At 44.3% G+C, this 18,338-nt stretch overlaps 1 protein-coding gene across 1 annotated transcript in view; it reads right to left on the bottom strand.

The window, feature by feature from the left end:
- Positions 1 to 8,188: 8,188 nt before the first annotated feature.
- Gad1 (glutamate decarboxylase) overlaps positions 8,189 to 18,338 on the bottom strand; it is a 75,998-nt gene continuing 65,848 nt past the window's right edge. Inside the window, exons 7-14 of the mRNA XM_037422218.2 lie at positions 15,856 to 16,027; positions 15,679 to 15,743; positions 14,446 to 14,524; positions 14,234 to 14,383; positions 13,176 to 13,225; positions 12,476 to 12,530; positions 11,684 to 11,773; positions 8,189 to 8,563 (exon numbers count right to left, since the gene is read on the bottom strand). Of these exons, the coding sequence (XP_037278115.2) occupies positions 8,390 to 8,563; positions 11,684 to 11,773; positions 12,476 to 12,530; positions 13,176 to 13,225; positions 14,234 to 14,383; positions 14,446 to 14,524; positions 15,679 to 15,743; positions 15,856 to 16,027 (835 nt within the window). The 3' untranslated portion in view covers positions 8,189 to 8,389. The remainder of the gene's footprint in view (positions 8,564 to 11,683; positions 11,774 to 12,475; positions 12,531 to 13,175; positions 13,226 to 14,233; positions 14,384 to 14,445; positions 14,525 to 15,678; positions 15,744 to 15,855; positions 16,028 to 18,338) is intronic.

The raw sequence follows: 18,338 nt of genomic DNA, 5'->3' as shown, positions 1-18,338 counted from the left end.
TAACTGATGAAACAGGCAGGCGGACGTGACTCATGCGCATGCGTGACCAGCTGCATGGCGGCAAATTTGAATTCTGCGGCACAACTGTTGTTATTCACGAGTACGTTCACGGAAAAGAATTTCACACTCAGCGCCAGAGACGTACATCAACGGAACACGAACACGTATAATGTACACGGAATAGGGGGATAGGGTGTTTCTTTCACACAAGCATTGATGTGCAGATAGCACAGCTCACATTGCGAGAGTTTCCTTTTGCTATGCGGGAATGTTCATCCAATGTTATGAATACAGCCTTGTGAAACGATGACAACGTCCGTTCGGTTTGAAACTTCAAACAACGACTTATCGCAGACGCAAAACGAACAGACAAGTCGTCTTAGAATACAGTAATGTTGAGAGACACGCACAGCAACGCGATATGCGATAATGTTCACACGTATTCGTTGGTATTCGTCGCGTACTGTACAGATCAGCCCACAGTCGAAAAGCAGATGTTTTGCGCAGTTAAGGGATCTTGAGCAGACATTTTTAGTGTGTGTGTTTTGGTTGCCACATAGAGTCTGTTGTCACTCAACACTTGTTTATGTAAAATATCACCAAGCAGGTCCAAACGTAACCCAAAGCGACCGCAATCTTAACGACTGCTGTGTTTCTTGTGCATGTGAAGCAATGTTGGTGTTTTATTTACTTATGTTTTGTTTTTAATGCCATGCGTATCTCACTGGCGCGTTTGAAGTGGCTGGTGCTGTTGTTACATGACGGATGCTGGCTCCACACTACATATTTTTGCCTCCTGTCTACCAGAACGGAGAATGCGAAAACGACGTATTCACGGACGAGTTCGCTGATATTCCGCAAATTTTAGCATACAACCAACTGAGTATGTACACTCAGGTGCGCACAAACATGTATATACGGAGAAAAAAAATAAGATGCGACTTAACAAACAACCCCGCGGACACGAGTGAAGATATATCTAAGATAGACTTCATGTGTTCCCACGGGCTATCTCTTGATTGAGAATGCAACAATGTTCGCGCCGTGACGGGCGCTGGATGATTGTGCAGCGAGTCATTAATCGATGAAAAGCGCTTGGGTCATCTACAATACACGGGTATTGGTTAAGTGCCACTCAGACCAGCTGCCATTCGTGGCTTTCGTCGGTGCTTGCTGCCAGCTTTTACTTGGCATGTGACGACGCTCTCAGAAATCTCCTACGCGCTAGAGCGATCTATATCCATCTATTGCGTTTTTTGTGTGACGGCGTGGAAAGTGAAATGCGCGCATCACTCTACGTGGAAGACAAAGAATGATTTTACTCAAGACACTAATGGGATATCGTAATGAACGCTAGTTGATCTTCGATGCTACACGCTCCTGACATTTATTGCCGAGTCTCGAGCCACGATTGCACGGTGCACGCGTGGTTTGTGGTAGACCATTGCAAGGAGCGATAAGTTCAAGAGATGTGCGCAGGACGTCCTTTGTGCTAACGGCACAAAGCTACGCCAGGCGACGAATGAATAAAGCTGGTTCTAGCTTTAATCAGCCAGTAAATAGTATTGCCTACATTTATGGAAGACTGTTTTGAGTAATCAGAGCCCGTAGCGAATAAATCGACGATTGCTTCAAAGTGCGAACTTAATGCGATTTGTCGACGCTTGTGTTGGATAGATGTATGTGTATACGTACGAATAAATGAGATCAAAGAAAATCACTAGTCGCATCGTTGAAATTAACAGAAAGCACCTATAGTTTTATAGCACGTGGACTTTGAGAGTCCTTTCACAGGTGGCGATAAAAGCTCATAATTATCAAGATTGTCAAAAAAACAAGCTTCAGAACGCGAGGTTCCAGTCAACAAAAACGCAATACAAAATACGATTTTCTTGCGAAAACTGTTTTGCTGGCGCCTAAATACTTCTTTAAGATTCTTATGTTACAGCGTGGGAAGAGTCACGTTGCCATGCAAGTTTAGCGAGCGGCTCCATAGAAGTTTTTTTATATATAGAGAATGTCATGGCAGTTTTTTTGAAATCTAGCGAACAGCGGTTTCGAGAAGATCGTGCTTCCTATTCATTGATACACAGAGTTCTTTGGGTAGTGGGTTGACGAGGAAAAGCGCATATACGTTGACAGACGAAAGGCATGGACACAGCCGTGGTTATAACACGTGGTTTCCGCATTTAATGGCAAGGTCTAAGCTGCTGCCAGAATGCTTGCAGTCGTGTATCTACGCTTATGACAAAACGAGATTATTCGTCTTTGTGAAAGGGCGGGATTTCCGCTGATGCATTGATCTTAGACTTGATGGGGTGTAGTTATGTCCCACTTATCGGTGGACCGGAAGACGACCTAAAAGGCACACCGCTGCGCATAATAGTATCATCGCACCCTTTGCATTTTTTTTTTCGCTTGGCAGTATGTCGAAGACTTTTGCGCTTGTTCAGAATAGGCTTTTATTTGTAACGAGCCATAGCTCATTATTTGATAGGAGTTTTTCTTATAATTGACAGGACTTAATAGTACTTAATTTCAAGAATCTGGAGTTTGGAATTCTGTTTGTCAAGTCTTTTTTTGTTATTAAAGTGTTTGTTGTTATAGTGCTTCCGTTCTATACGATGTGTAAAGCGGCAATTGCTGTTCGACTTCACGGCTACATATTGATAAGTTCCCGTATTCAGCAGCGTATGCTGATGGGCAATCTTTGAGGCCGTCTCCCCTTCCGTCTGATGTGGAGGAAGGCGCGAGAGTATAGTTACTTTCAATCACAGACGTGATGAGCGAGATCACTTCTACATTTTGCTTTGTCATCGCCTCTCGAGAGAAGGTAGTTCAACATTCGCTGCTGGCACGCGTTCATTCGCACAGGAAAATCTAGCACACTGCTGTTTCTGATAGTGAACATCAATTAGCGAACCCATAACACGTATAAGGAACGCGGCATTGATTCGGTCACAGCATGTTTTGTTTTCGTCCTATAGGGAAAGTTACGACTTTCTGCTGTATTGGCTTAAGCAACCTAGGGAAAATTTGTCCAACTGAAAGAAGCAGTGGAGGGCTGAGCACGTTAGTCGTCTTTATTTCAGACTGTAAACTATATATGCTTATGAATTTGTGCTTTTCTGAAATATAATGGCTGATTAAAATAGAGCGCGTGCGTATAGATCCGTGGCGTGAGTAGTTCATTACGGCGATTAATGGCCGCGACAGTGTAGTTGAACCAGTTGAACTACTTTCGGTTTCTTTTGCGTACACGAGTGGAGGAGCTATATATGATCGTTACAAAAGAACTTCGTTTTCAGGTTGAATTCTCAACGTTCAATTGAAATTTTGAATCCCTGCTTTCAAGCCCTTCTTACATGTCGACCGTGACAGCCATTATAGAATGTATTGTTCTACGTCAAAAAAAAAAAAAAACAGAAAAAAAGGGAGGGGGTGAGGGGTCACGGCTGCATCGTGTGTGTTCCGGCAATATGAAAGAACATCGACACATCGTACGCCGGTTCTCTCAACCCAAATACTCAAAAGCAAGGTGTTGCCCCGTCGAGTGCTGCCTGCTAGGATTCCGCTTGCGCCATAGGAGCAGCATAAACATCACAGAGAGCACGCGTGGGACGATTTTCCAGAGGCAGAATATGATTGGAGCTCGGAAATTATTTGCCATGGTGCACTATTCAGGCTTGATTCGAGTGCTTCAACTCACTAGTGTCGTAATCTTGACAGAGCGACGAGACCGTGCTACACTATCAGCCCTCTCACTGTTCGAAGAGGGGCACTGGTGGCATCGTTCGGTGCCATTCAATTTGGCTCCGTCGTTTGTGTCCAGGGGGTGGCCGGGGCTTTAACCCTTTCAGACGCCAACTATTCAGAACTATCTGTATATGTGTCAAATCACTACAAAGTTATTTCAATGCACTCAATATTCTATTGCCACAGGAACAATGAGATAATTGTTGAATCCATGTGTGTTATAGTAACTCATTCTAATTAAACTGCAAATAAATATCTTTTTATCTCGAAGTCATTGATGCTTACTTTTGGAATAAACAGAGCGTAATCTCAGGCTAGAAATATAGTGCACGTATTTTTCCTTATATTAATTGTCAGCAAGCCAAATATCTGCTTTTCACATTGCTTGCAGGAAGCGGCACGTGGCACGACTCGTCGAACGTTGTAGTGCCTTCAGAAAAGTGATCACATGTATCAGTAGACTGCGAAATTAGGTTAAATGAAGACAAAATAATCATGCAGCAGGTTCAAATCATCTAGTTTACGATAAATCTTGCTTTTTTTTAGCCTCTACTTGATGCAAATAACGAAAACGAGTGGTGTACACAAGTGTATATATGGCGTCTCAAAGGGTTAAAGAGGACTGGGAGTGCGTGTAATCTTTGCTGTTGCTACGATGGCGAAAGACGAATTCCGATTGGCTGCGCTCTCCGGAATCCGCCCTCGTGAAAGTGCGACGGCTGATGACCGTGTGGCGGGACTGGAGAAGCCCTTCGGCTATACACTGTCGTCACACAGGTGCATAGGTGGCACTATGCTTCACTATCCGCATCAACGCATCCGACTCACATAAAGTACGGTGCTTAAAAAGGTAGGCGGAGGCGCCGCTCCTAAACGACGAGGGTCAGTTTCAATGACGTCAATGAGCCGACCAAATGTCCGGTTAGTGGAACGCGCGAAGCTTCGAGCAGACACCGGGTCAGTGACGAAATCGAACGGTTATACTCAGGCGTACGAACAGGGTGTTACTACAAGACTGCCATGTATTCTCATCCTGAATACATCCTGAATTATCTTCCTGAATACGAGATGTATGAACTCCGATGTAGCGATTCACCTCACTGAATCCCAAGAGCCAGAGGAAGCGAGCCACTTTTCAACAGCACAGACGACACCGATAATCACGATACGGGACGTGAAAGAGTGGCGGATATGTACACCGGGAGGATTGAGTGCGACAGGCATGTCTTGATGGCCGCATTAGAACTTTTTACTAGTGTGGTGGCCTCTTGTCTGTCATGAGTGCAACACAAATGAATGGCGAATGCAGTATACTTTGCAGCAACGCACGTCTAGGAGACTCGGTATCAGTCTGTTAAACGAGGGAAAAAATGACAGATATCCTTGACACGCTGCCTCGGGTGAGCTTGAAGAACTTCAGCGATAATGCACTAACCGTACGGGACAAGTTTGAAGTAGTTTGTGTGACTATATATGCTTTCAACTGATGCCGTCAACGAGTTACAACTGCTGTCGCAGAAAAAGACAACTGATGAGGCAGCGCGCAACTATTACGCAGAAAACCATTACGGTGATGAAATAAAAGATGAGTACTTTTGCAGTAAAAAAAGAAAAGAGAGGGGACCGCCGCTGAAAGCACCAGTCTAGTTTCAAGGCGTTGACCGTTCACACACCCGGATGGCGCCCCTCGTAAGAAGCTCTGGGGGTGGCATTTGCAGTATAACGGTAAGGCTTCACGCATCCCATCAGCGCGTTTGGATGGCGAATCGTATCACTTTCACAATTTTGGAAATGAGCATGATTCGAACGTGATGCGATTTTGTTCGAACGAGTGGATATCAACAAAAAGGTGGGAAGTCAAGAGACCACAATGTCATTATGTGCCGCCTTATGGCAGAAAGTCAATGTGAAAGCCGGTAGAAGCGCCTTTAATACATTCGATGGATGAAACTAAGAAAAATAGGCTAGAAATCTCGCTGCTTATGTTTCTCAAATAGTCGTGTGCCCGCGAGTGCTTATTTGACGGGACCGAGAAGGAGGTGGCACGATGTGTGTTCTTTCACAGATCGTTGGCCTAATTGGTTTCAATAGCCGTGCAGAGTAGCGGAGTCCAATGAAAGTCTACTGTCAAATGTATCCATGAATTCTTCAGCAAAGTTGCAAACCGGGAAAGGAGCATCATTTTACAAAGAATAGTAGCACCTGTGTCCCTATGGTATCAAAATGAACATGTGTAAAGAAAGGCAGACTACAACTTTACTATGGCTTCTAGTTGTGCACCGCGGGTATGAACCGCATGTGAAAGCACTGCTCGCTTCGTTCAGAATGAGACTTGGGGCAATTTTCATCGAGCTGTGACATATCACGTGACAGTAGTGGAAGTTCTTATATACGGCCTCACGTTCAACAGTGAAACAACGGAGATCAGATAGACTCTTTAGACGTTCAACGTGAAATAACTCTGCTCTTTCTGCCGTCTGACTATAGCGTCCGTCCAGACGTACCAGGCGGAACGCATCTACGCACACACACACACACAGCGCCCGAATGGCGCGCGTTGGAAAGGCCCGGGTCAAAGATGGCGTATTTAGGCTTAGCTGACACTGCGCAGTTAGGCCTAGCTGGCCCGCCCGCAAGGGGGCTCCCACGACCTGCTCCTGGAAGACTTGGGATTTTGCTGTTTTGGCACGTCGCAAAGCGGTTGCCGATTCGCCGAACTGGTGGCCGCCTGTTTGAGCTGATCGACCGTGCACTCGATCCGCTTATCGCTCGTACGCGAACGGATAATTAACAACAGTAACGACGATAGTAAAAGACTGCTCTGCTATGTCGCCTACCGCGATGCAATATGATTTGAAACACGCATCGGCGCTATAGGTCAACAGAAACACGATATACAGGTATCTATGTATGTATATATATATATACTTCTATCTAACGAGTGGCCAACACAACAACAGCGAATTTATTTCTATTCGTATCTTTCCTTCAGAGAAATATTACGTCAAGAATATCCTTCCGTGCCCGCCATGTTTTCTGACTCGCCAAGAATCGGAAACGATGGAGGCTCTGCTGATCGTTTTATAAAGACATGGCCAACCGACGTGCGACAAGTTCGCTTCCGCTTTTCACTGAATACTGGACAGGTCTTCTCACTAAAGACTGCTCAAGCCAACTAGATATCAAGAATTTTCTGTTGCTCTGTAGGAGAAAAATAATAAAGTACAAAGTCACAAAAGTTGGTAAACTTTTCTTTTTTTCTCACTGTCATGGGAGAATAATTTTGTCCTGAACTTTGATCGCTGTGCTGTTACGCTACGAATATTGCATTAGATCACCATATCATTGTTCATTGCTCTAAGCTTCTTTTGGGGAGCAGACTTAGTACCACAATTTGTAATTAGGTATGCACTTTTTCGCATGAACACGTAGCTTATTGTTGCCGTGTGACGTAATATGCGATGTAGTTTTGACAAAGTAGATAAAATAAATAAAGTCTACAAGAAAATTGGTTTGTAGTGCGGCTCCTAGAACATAAATGTACTGAAAAAGGTCATTGTAAAAGTCGGCATCATAAGACTATAAATGCAGCATAAACGTGCACTGAATGTTGCACTGTGCAGATGTTTCTCTCTTGTCTGGTAGCTAACATCAACCAAAGCGACTGAATTTGGTTGTGGACGTTGCACAGAAGAATGTGCATACGTCAGTTGCTTATTTCATTTTCGATATATATAGTTTTATACTGGGGAAGACGTTAATCAATTGAGTAAGCCTAACCAAACATATTTGCCTGGCTACGAAAATACCTCTAACACCAGCTGTCTCCAAATCAACATGGTGCAGGACATCGTACACTTTGTCCGCTTAGTGGAGCTGAGCACGTAACTGATAACGTGTGTAGCAGAACTATACTTTTATCTATGTTGAACCATGCGTTATGCAATATAACCTATAATAAGTGACGCTGGCAGGTACTGTCACCCAACCACCACTATTCCGGAACTCTGATAAATATGAGCGCCAAGTAAATAGGCACTGGAGCAGTAATCATCATAGTCCAGCAGCGAAGCCACACACTATAAATTACGAAACGCTGACCGCAACCAATCACAGCGGTTACAACGTAACACACACAACAAGAACGTTTCAGTTGGATTCCCGAACCTTCCACCGTACTCTCAAAACACGCAGTGTGGTGACTTGACACTCTACAACATGATCACTTTCGTTTTTCATGTTGACACACATTGCCTTGCGAGAATATATATATATATATATATATATATATATATATATATATATATATATATATATATATATATATATATATATATATTGTTCTCGGCATTAACAAGATTGGTGTTGAAATTCAATTTCAAGATCAACAACTATCGTAAAACAAAAGGACGAGCAGATTTGTCCTCGAATATGCTTTGCACAACGAACTATGCCTTGGCCAACATTGTCACCGGGCAACAAGAGCATCGCCATCAGACGAGAGCGTCTTCTGTACAAGGAAAAAAAAAAGAAACTCGGCACGGGTGTTTCCCATCGGGTCGACTACCATGTCTGCTAACCCGCGTGACCTTTAGGTTCCGTAACGCCGGAGGCCATGGGGAAGACGGAGGTCCTACAGGTCGTGACCTAGGCGGTCTAGCTCGTCGACGAGGAAGTCGATGTCTTCCCGTCGCACGCCTGCGTTGGAGACGATGTTCCTGAAGAAGTTCGGTTTGTCCCATATTGGCTGGTAGGTGATCATAAGCGTTCCGGTGTTCATCATCCGCGCCTTCAGCTGCGCTGTCACCTGCGTGGAACAGTAGGGTACATGACGGCCACGTGACAGGGTGAGAGGATGTCCAAATTAATGAACACACAAAACAGGATGAGCCCTATTGTAATATTAGACATGAAACTATGGTATCATTCACAAAAGGAAAGCGATTTTGTTATGGACTTGATGAATGCAGTTCATGTACGGCTGCATATAAGGATCTGCATGAGTACGCCCAGTGAAGCACCATCTTGCTTGTATGCCTCCTGACGTCTTGTTTTCGTAAGTTCATAACGACCGCTGAAGCGTTGCTTGGCTAGGTACTGGCTAGGTACTTGGCTAGGTACTAGATAACCACGCGCACATAAGGCGTCCGCATAAACCGTACCCGGAAAGCACGTGATCTCTCCCACCGGAACGGATGCCGGCATTAAGAACTACCGTAGCAACCACTTTCAGCTGTGTAGTATAGGAGAGGAAAATACCCGCGACAGAAGGGGAAGACCCGACTTGAAGAGATCAGCTGGCATTCAACTCCCGCGGAAACTGTGTCGCAGCAGCATGCACAACGATTTTGCAACAATTAGCCGCAGTGGGAGGGACCGATGACGACATTGTAAGCTTAGTGCTTATCTCGCCGTAAGACTCGTTCATTTTGTCGTGCATACTGCCTTGACAACGAACTAGAAGTTGATATGGTGTCGATACTACTTCTGTTGTACCTAACCACGTCAGCAAACTCATCTCGGCGTTTCACATTATTTACCTATATCACAACTCGGCAACACCAGCCTGCTGAGCTTCTCCTTAATGGCTTAGCCAAAGAAACCACTTCTGTGTTCTTATCTAATAAAAAAAGGCTAATAATACGGTTAGCAAAGCAATAGTAACTTGAGTAACGTTGCTTTTTCTTTATTTTATTTATTTACACAGTTCCTGCAACACCACAGTGGCATTGCTGCAGGGGGTGTATGTACAAAAGCCAGTACAGTTAATGAAATTTCTGTAATAGTTCACAACACCACAATAAAAATAAAATAACAACATATAGCAATCGTAGTACGTAAACAAATCTTTGAAACAATTTGACACATAGCAAACAAGTACAAAGGTGCAATACATGTCATAATATCACAACGATGAAAAAAAAAAAAGCACCGTTGTCCTTCACGTTTGCGATATCTTCTGGAAGTTCATTCCACTCTCTAATTGTTTAAAAAATGGTGTTGACAAAACTAGTGGTTTTGAATGAGTATTCTTTTATCTTATGTGAGTGTTGGCGTCTCTTAGAGCTATATGTTGGTGCTAACAGATATTTCGGCTTAGCGATTCCTGTTTGGTTATAATAAATACTATGCAAAAGTTTTAATGGAAGTTTCCGTCTTCTAGACTGCAGAGTTTCCCAGCCTAATGTGGCCTTCATTTCTGAGATACTTGCGATTGGGTCGTAGTTATTGCTGATGAATCTGGCTGCCTGTTTTTGAACCTTTTCTATTGTTTCTGCAAAATATTTTCAAGTCGGGTCCCAGATAACACAGTCACAGTCAAGTATTGATTGTACATGTACTTTTGCGGCACAATGACACTTTTGGCGAATAAAAAAAAAAACATTCTGCAAGCCTTTGAGATAATTTTCTCTATGAGTCTGTTTCAATGATTGATCCCGTTAAGTAAACTCCTAAGTAGGAGTAGGAGTTACACTCTGGCACTTTTTTGACTGCCCAGCCATAGATACTGTATGTGTGCTGAATTTCTGAAATGCTTTTTGCAAAGCACACGTCGTTGCACTTCGAGATATTTAAGTACATACGCTATGTGGAGCACCAACGTGCTACTGTGTTTAAGCCATCTTGTAATGATTCAGCGTCTGCGACTCAAGTAATAGGACGGTACATGGCGGAATCATCTGCGAATAGTTTTATGCAATATTTTATGTCATATACTGTACCATTTATGTAAACAAAGAATAAAAGCGGACCCAAAACGCTGTCTTGTGGCACGCCTGAAGTCACGTTTACATATGAAGGCTATTTAGAATTCAGAACAACACACTGTTCACGACCACTTGGGTAATTCGAGAGCCAGATTCGCAACTTACCGTTAATATTTAAACAAAGAAGTTTAATGTCTAAAAGATTATGTGGAACCGTATCAAATGTGTTGCGGAAATTGAGAAACAATCAACAATGTTGTTATGGTCAAGCGCCATTATATACGTCATGCTGATATTCAGTTAGTTGTGTTATGCACGATTGACCCTGCCGTCTATCCTTTGTTTCAGATGAACCATGCGCACATTTACAAAAAGCGACTCTTGCATAATTAGTGCTTAATAAACAGATGGTATAGAAGGCTTAACCAGATGAATCAATAGAAAGACTCTGAATGGGGAAGCTGCAATGGTACGCCAACAAAGTTCAGAACAAAATACTCGACTCAATTTGTGTGCAGCGCATACGGCCCCTATGGTTCTCCCGTCTTCTGCCACAAAATGCGGCCCATGGGTCATTTCTTTAAAGCATTGCTTTTTCTTTCTATAGGAACTCCTGAATTTTTTTATTTAAAGCTCTCGCAGACACTATGTTTATTTAAGGCGTAGTGAGATAGCCAACAAGTGGCAGCAGTTACCCAAAGAGTGTTTAGAAAAGGCTCTGAAAGGACGTTCTTCCAGCTCTCGCTGTGACTGTGCTGCGCGTGCCACGCAGGCCTGACGTTTTCTTTTTGTTTGTTTAAAAATTTTGCATACACCTGATAGCCTTGTCATTCAGAATCTATCGAAATTCCTAATGAGGCATCCCCTTAATGTGTTACATCTCGCCATGGAAAGCACATATTTATTTTCAGGCGTTGTTGCTATTTGTAGTATTAGTAAGTAGCATTAGTTGCTATTAGGGTTAGTACTGACTCGAAATTAGACCATAGGAAATGCGCGACCTGTCAAACCAATGGTCGGCTCGGGTTAAACAAAGATGAAGCAGTGGTCTGAGATAGTGGAGTTTGTGAACATTTCTTCCTTCTCCTTGCATTCCAAAAACTTGTATTTAAATAGTTTTGAAATATTTAATACATGTCCCATAATAAAGATAACACACGTGCGCAAATCATTTTTTGAATTGCACAATAGATGTGCGCAGACGGCGAGCGTCCACTTACCACTCCCAGCTCCTGCTCCTTCTCCTTGCTGTGGGGCTTGCCGCGAAGCCTCTTGGGAATGTACCAGAAGCACACGTTCACTAGCTCCGGCTGCGAAGGAAGAAAGGCGGCATTTTGCTTGCATAAAAAAAGTGGGATGCGTAGTATTACTGTTTCAAGTGAATACGATGCACGAGCGGTATGCACCTGCATAATTTGACGACTGCACACAAAGTAATGAGCAATGTTTTCATCAAAGATTCAAACGGTATCTGTGACGTGGCGCGCGCGCACACACACACACACGCACACACACACGCACATACACACACACGCACACACACACGCACGCGCACGCACGCACACACACACACACACACACACACACACACACACACACACACACACACACACACACACACACACACACACACACAAACACAATCGGTCAATAGTATGGTGACGTATATAGCAAGCAGTGAGTGAAGACGAGTCTCTGTGTGAAATGAGCGCGCGTGAGAAAGTGTCCACTTCGCGATGCGCTAATTATTTCCGCTTGCCGCGCCCGACTGCAACATTTGGCTGAGCTGCTCGCCCCAGTGTCTGCTTTCTACTGTATGCACTTTTTTTCACCAAGCACGATCAGGCAGCGATACTTTATAGTAGCTCGTCAATCACGTTAACCACCCGAAAGGGGACACTTTCAGGTATAACATGATAAAAAAAACGAAAAATATTTTGGTACCTGGTCAATACCAAGAAAGTTAGGCAATTAAGCCAATGCGTGAAAGTTGCCGTGAAAGCAAATCTCACCTCCAATAGTAGATGGAACATGTCTGGCCTATCCTTGATCTTTTGCACGAGGTAGCTGGAACACAAGGAATTGCTTCAGGTTCGTGCTTATACGTTTTGGAAATCAAAGCGACAAGCAGCTCTTGCCTTTGAGAATCGATTGAACATGCGCTGAAAACACTGTGTGTGAAAAAGGCACGACACGACGAACGTGACGAGTGGCATTTCTGGAACTGCTTCGTTCACAGGTTTAACGAGTATTGCACGTCTGTTATTCTCCCGACTACACATTTGCATAGTCAAAAAAGAAATGATCCTGCGAAGCTTGTGCATGGCACGAGAATTTACTGACATACTTGTTTCAATTTTGACAAAAAAAAAAGTCATTCTCATGGACAAATTCTTGCCTAAAAAACGGCGAATTTTCTGTGTCTCGTTAAACCTCCGTCATGACCCACACTAATTTCTTTGCCAAGTTGCAAGTTCTATTAATAGCTGAGCGAAATAATAAATGTGCGACGCGTGCGTTATACGTTGAGGAGGAGCTGTGCAGCAGGACGCATTCATGAGGATAAGAAGAGCAGCATCGGAAGAGCTTCCAGTGGAGCTCTTCCGACGTGCGCTTGAATTGAACGGCACTCGTTTACGAGGAAATATTAGACGCCAGAACGTCACGAATCAGTTACCGAGCAGCACTGCTGCTATTTGAAAGTAAACTTACTTGGACATGTCAAAAAGGTGGTCTATTTGTCGTTCGAAACCCACTGTCCCCTGGAACAAAGACGAGGTGTTTTCAAGTCACACAACGAGCACTTTTACTGAGCGTAACAATCTATTTATACCATACCCTTTTTGATTAAAAAAGTCATAAATAATAATATTTCAACCATTGCTCATACATATGTAATTAACGAAAAGTTGCATCAAGGGATGTCACGCATATGTCATCGTGCCACATTCGTATATAATATTTTTACTTGAATTTTACATATCGTAACCATATGTACCGTGTCGAGTCATTCGATATCGAAGCAGATGAAAATATTGCCCAGGATGTTCTTTCTCAGAGAACGCAAATCACCATCATAATGACAATCTTTCGCGACGTCTTCATAAGGTCACGGTGTAGGGCACAACCAAGGAGACGAATGTATTCTGCCGTTCCATAGGCTTTCTTGTTCTTAATGATCACACGTTTTTGTCGGCTTTCCAGACTTCAACGTTTGACTAATGCTTTTACCTTTCACCTTGTTTCTACCAGTGCCGTTTACTTTTGTATTAAATTTTCGCTGGAGCGCGCTTTGTATAGCCCTCTCCTTGTCTTTCTGTGTCATCGTTCCTGGCTTGAAATTGAGAGCACGGCAAAATACCCTCGGATCGGTACATAATGAAAGTCGAATAGCGAGTTTTGTGTTTCTCATCGTCTTTCATCACACCCTGGTTTCCAATGAGTTGAACATTTGTTTAGAGAGAAAGACAAAAGAAAAACAGGGAGGTTAGCCAGAATGCAACCGATTGGCTAGCTTACAGGGAGAAGGTGCAAAAGTAGACACCATGCTGCTGCCACAAGGAGTCATACCAAATTCTGGTCATGTTACCAACATGTATCACACCATAACACCTGCTTTTGTTGTACGATTATGTTAACCACTCCTTATTTAATACTCCTAAACGGAGTCTTTAAGGCAATGAAATGAAATGATAAAAATAAAGTGAACAAGATGAGAAGAAAGAGCAAGCAATAGCTCCACCAACGGATCGAGAGCACCGTACGCCTACCTTGGCCCTCCACATGAGCCACAGCTTGAATATATCGTTGTGGCGCCCGCACTGCGGCACCTTATCGCCTGTGTCGTAGGACACGTCGTAATGCTTGTCCTGTTGGAACAGGTACTCGGCGCACATCTGGTTGCAGCTGAGAAGCAGGCCCTGCGAGATGCACCAGCACGTCACGCACGCCAAGGGAAAGCATTCACTCGTCAACCACTTACGTCCTCTTTAAGATGTATCGTGGAGCACTGTAAGTGCGTTCCCATCAGCTTGTGAGGATTCCATGTCACCGAGTCGGATCTACGAACGAGATGAAAGCTGATTTGAGCTCGCGAGTGCCATGATTATAAGTAGCTATCAACAGGAGAAAAGCTGTAGGAGTATGACATAAAAATAAAGCTTTGGGATGTCTGATTTAATTATAGTGAGACTAAGGATAGTATTGGTTTTAGGCTTTTCTCTGTTTATGCATGGCTTCTGAATAGTTCTTCGTAGAATTAGCAAGCGAAGCGTGACACGTTCGTTCATTGCCAGATGTTCCGGATAGTGCTCCTTCGGTAATCTGTAACTTCACCGCAAAGCGTTGTTTTATCTTGATAGGCACGTTTAGGATGATGCTTCAACAGACTGGTCTAGTTTCAAGTGCGTGAAAGTACCGGGAAGTAAAGGGGAATAAAAACAATAAAGTAAAATAAGGAGAAGTAATAATATGCGCGTGAACACGCCAGCTTTCCCTGCGCGTAGCCAGCTCACAAACTGTTCAAGGACTGCTCGAATTGGACTATCCTATTTCGAATCGTCTGAAATGATATTAATGAAGGCTCGAGGGGACTGGCGCCAAGGTATCAAGAACTTGCACGGCGCGTCGAGCTGATGGGTTGTCAATCCGGTGAGTATTGTGTGCATTGTGCTTAATCAATGACCTCAACACAGCGGTGGCGCGTAGGCCTTCGCCGCGTAGAGACCACCAGTGGAAGCTTGCCTCTGATCTCTGTATGTGCGTGGAGTGGTGGTAATGACGGTCGCTAATTTCGTCGCCTTCGCTTCCTTTCGGCTGTCCGAATGTAATGCGTAGTCTGATGGTGGGCATTCTAGTTGAAAGATTTGCCAATGATATATAAACACCAGCAAAATCTCATTCTTTCTAATAAAGAGTCTCTCTCTCTCTCTTTCTGATTGTAGGTTTCCAAAAAAAACGCTTATCGTCATATTGGTCTTTTCTAACAATTACGTCAATGTACAAATAATTTCCTTGTTAAAAGGAACGAATCTCTAGTTGTTACTGACTGAGAGTGATTCACATTTCCGTCGATCACACGAAATGTGCGTTTAGAAATGCTGTTCTCTGTGGTAAGTTGATTTATTGTGGTTCTGTAGATGGTTGACGGGCCGACGGTCAGAATTTGGCAGCGTTAACAAGATACGGTTGAGGCGTTTATGGCAGTAGCGCTCACCGTTCAACGCCGTCCAAGAGGTGGCGGTGTTTTTTAGAGAGGAGGCAACCTCCACCCCAGGCAGCCTGCAGGGAAACACAAACAGAGACGCTGCAAGGGCAGGTCAAGAGCCAAACTTCTTCTGGCCTTGTTCGTGCAATCAGCAGTCGTGTGATGAGGAAGGGAAATCGCACTAACGTCCACGTGAAGCCAAAGCCCGTGCCGCTGGCAGATGTCGGCGATCGGGTGAATGGGGTCGAAGGCGCCGATCACCGTCGAGCCGGCAGTGCAGTTGACAAAGAAAGGCACGTGACCTCGGGCCTTGGACGCCTGGATCTCCTTCTCCAGCACGTCCACCTTCATGCGTCCGCTGCGAGAATGCATCACTCGTCGGTCGATAGAAAAACACCCATTTCAATTAAAGGGGCTCTGCAACACTTTTTGAACATGTCAGGAAACACTTCCGATCCGGTAGTCGGGGTTCGTGTAAACACGTGAGTTTAACATACACCATTGCACGCGGCAGGGAATTTACGATTGCGTCTCACAGAAAGAGAAGTTACTCGCTCTTCTCTCGGAAAACTACGCAAGCGACGGCTCGACTACGTCAATGGAGGGGAGGACACGGTCATTGGCTGATTCGGTGGACGTCATGAGGCGCCATAACGTAGCCTCTTCCCCTGGCGGTAACATGTAGCGACGAGCGCCGTCTAGCAGTAGGACATGGCGTAAACTCCGAGCAAGGAAGTCGATCTTGCGGGTGCCTTGAACGAGCGTTTCTCGAACAACAACAACAACAACAACAACAACAACAACAACAACAACAACAACAACAACAACAACAACAACAACAACAACAACAACAACAACAACAACAACAACAACAACAACAACAACAACAACAACAACAACAACAACAATTCAACTGGCAATGCGCAACCAGGTGATCGAGGTTAAAGCAAAGGGGAAAATCCCCTGCTTGCAGACAATAGCCGGAAGGCTGCTGCCGATTTGTCGAAGCAGTGACGCGCGAAGCGGTTCCCCTTTTTCCCGCACCATCGCGGTGGCTAACTTTTAATAACGATGAATCACTGCTCGAGGCACCAGATCGGTGCGTCCGCGTGTTCCCGGCTTCCGTCCAATCTGCCGTTGTCGGCTTATGGCGAGCCGCGCTCCTCCGGATGTGGGATAAGCAGCCTCCCAGCGACGAATGTACGCAAGTTTCCTTCTCCGAAAGTATCTCACTCGTCCATAATACCGTGCACTGCTTCGATGTTCACGCCAAAGAGCTTGCTATTTCGTGCCGTGAGAGACATCTAAAAAGGTATCTCTGCAAGTATCTGCATCATCGCTTATATTGTTTATCTTTCTTTTCTAAACTTCTTACAAGTTTCCGAGTTTTTCGTTGCATGTTATGTATTTCACTGGTATTTTACACACGTTGCGAGCATTTGTTTGTCTCTAATTATTAGCTACACTGACCCCGTGTTCCTTGAGATGCGTTATTTCTGTTTACATAACGTGTCAATTGCCACATCTCCATTGACTCATACACGTGGCATCTATTTCAATTTTTGTATACATAAGTCAACAAGTACATTTATTGTATGTGATGATTTGTGCTATTAACTCCGAGTATTCTGACGTCTTTCATTGCTATATTGCCGTAATCTATTGACTACTATTTTGTTGTAGACTGCAAACAGGAGGCTTCCTTGACGGTATTGCAACTCCTTCTTGGCGAACGATGAACAAAAGTAACTAATGCCACTAGAGTGAGCGCGAAAGAACAGCATCCTAGGTATCGGCGTTGGTGACAATGATTAAAACGAAAGCACATTTAACGCACACGTAACAACGATAGCTTATGCACGTGCCACACCATCTCTGGGGAATCTGGAGGAGCACACACACGTACACAAACACATGGCGCGCCGGTTACACGTGGCGAGTTGATTGCTGGCGTTGTGCAGCGAATTGGGAGAGCGCCCCAAGGCTCATCCATCGTTGTGCGCGCGGGCAAATAATTAGCCGTTCTGTCAAGCGTTATCGGGCGCACGCCATATTAGCCCGCGACAATGGGCGCCTCGCCTGCCGATTAGCTCGGCTCCCTCGTGGCACCGGCTGCACAGCATTTGCGCCATCAGCGTTATTTTGGCAGAAAGTGTAAAGTTATTCCTGCTGTATTACCGATTACTTTCCGAAATACCTTAAAAGACGATTAACTTCTGTCATTATTTACAGCTGGCCTCTAAGTAATGACATAACATTACTATTACATTTAGTAACGCTAAAAGTATGGTGATAATATCTCCGAAATAATGCCGAGTATCTGTATCGGTATACATATGAGATATGTACCTGCATCAAGGTTGTGAAATAATTTTAGGATCCACTAATTATATCGCGATACTATGTCGGGAGTGGTTATCTCGTTACTTTTTGAGTCGGAAATGATACCACGTGTTTGCAAAGAAACACTTTTTTTCTTGCGATAAGCAAAACACAGGTGCGTCATGGATCCGTGACACTGGGAACGGGGTGAGGTATTACGCACACGCACACAATGGTCTATGTGGTAAAGCACCCGACACCGCTGATGGCGTAATTACGAAGGCAGCATTGCCAGCGTTGCCGACAATGTCACTATTTCTCAACCTGGTACAGCACCCCTAATTTTT

Source organism: Rhipicephalus microplus, chromosome 4 (genome assembly GCF_043290135.1).
Source record: "Rhipicephalus microplus isolate Deutch F79 chromosome 4, USDA_Rmic, whole genome shotgun sequence".
Classification (NCBI taxonomy): Eukaryota; Metazoa; Arthropoda; class Arachnida; order Ixodida; family Ixodidae; genus Rhipicephalus; species Rhipicephalus microplus.
This window is presented reverse-complemented; position numbering and strand designations above follow the sequence as displayed.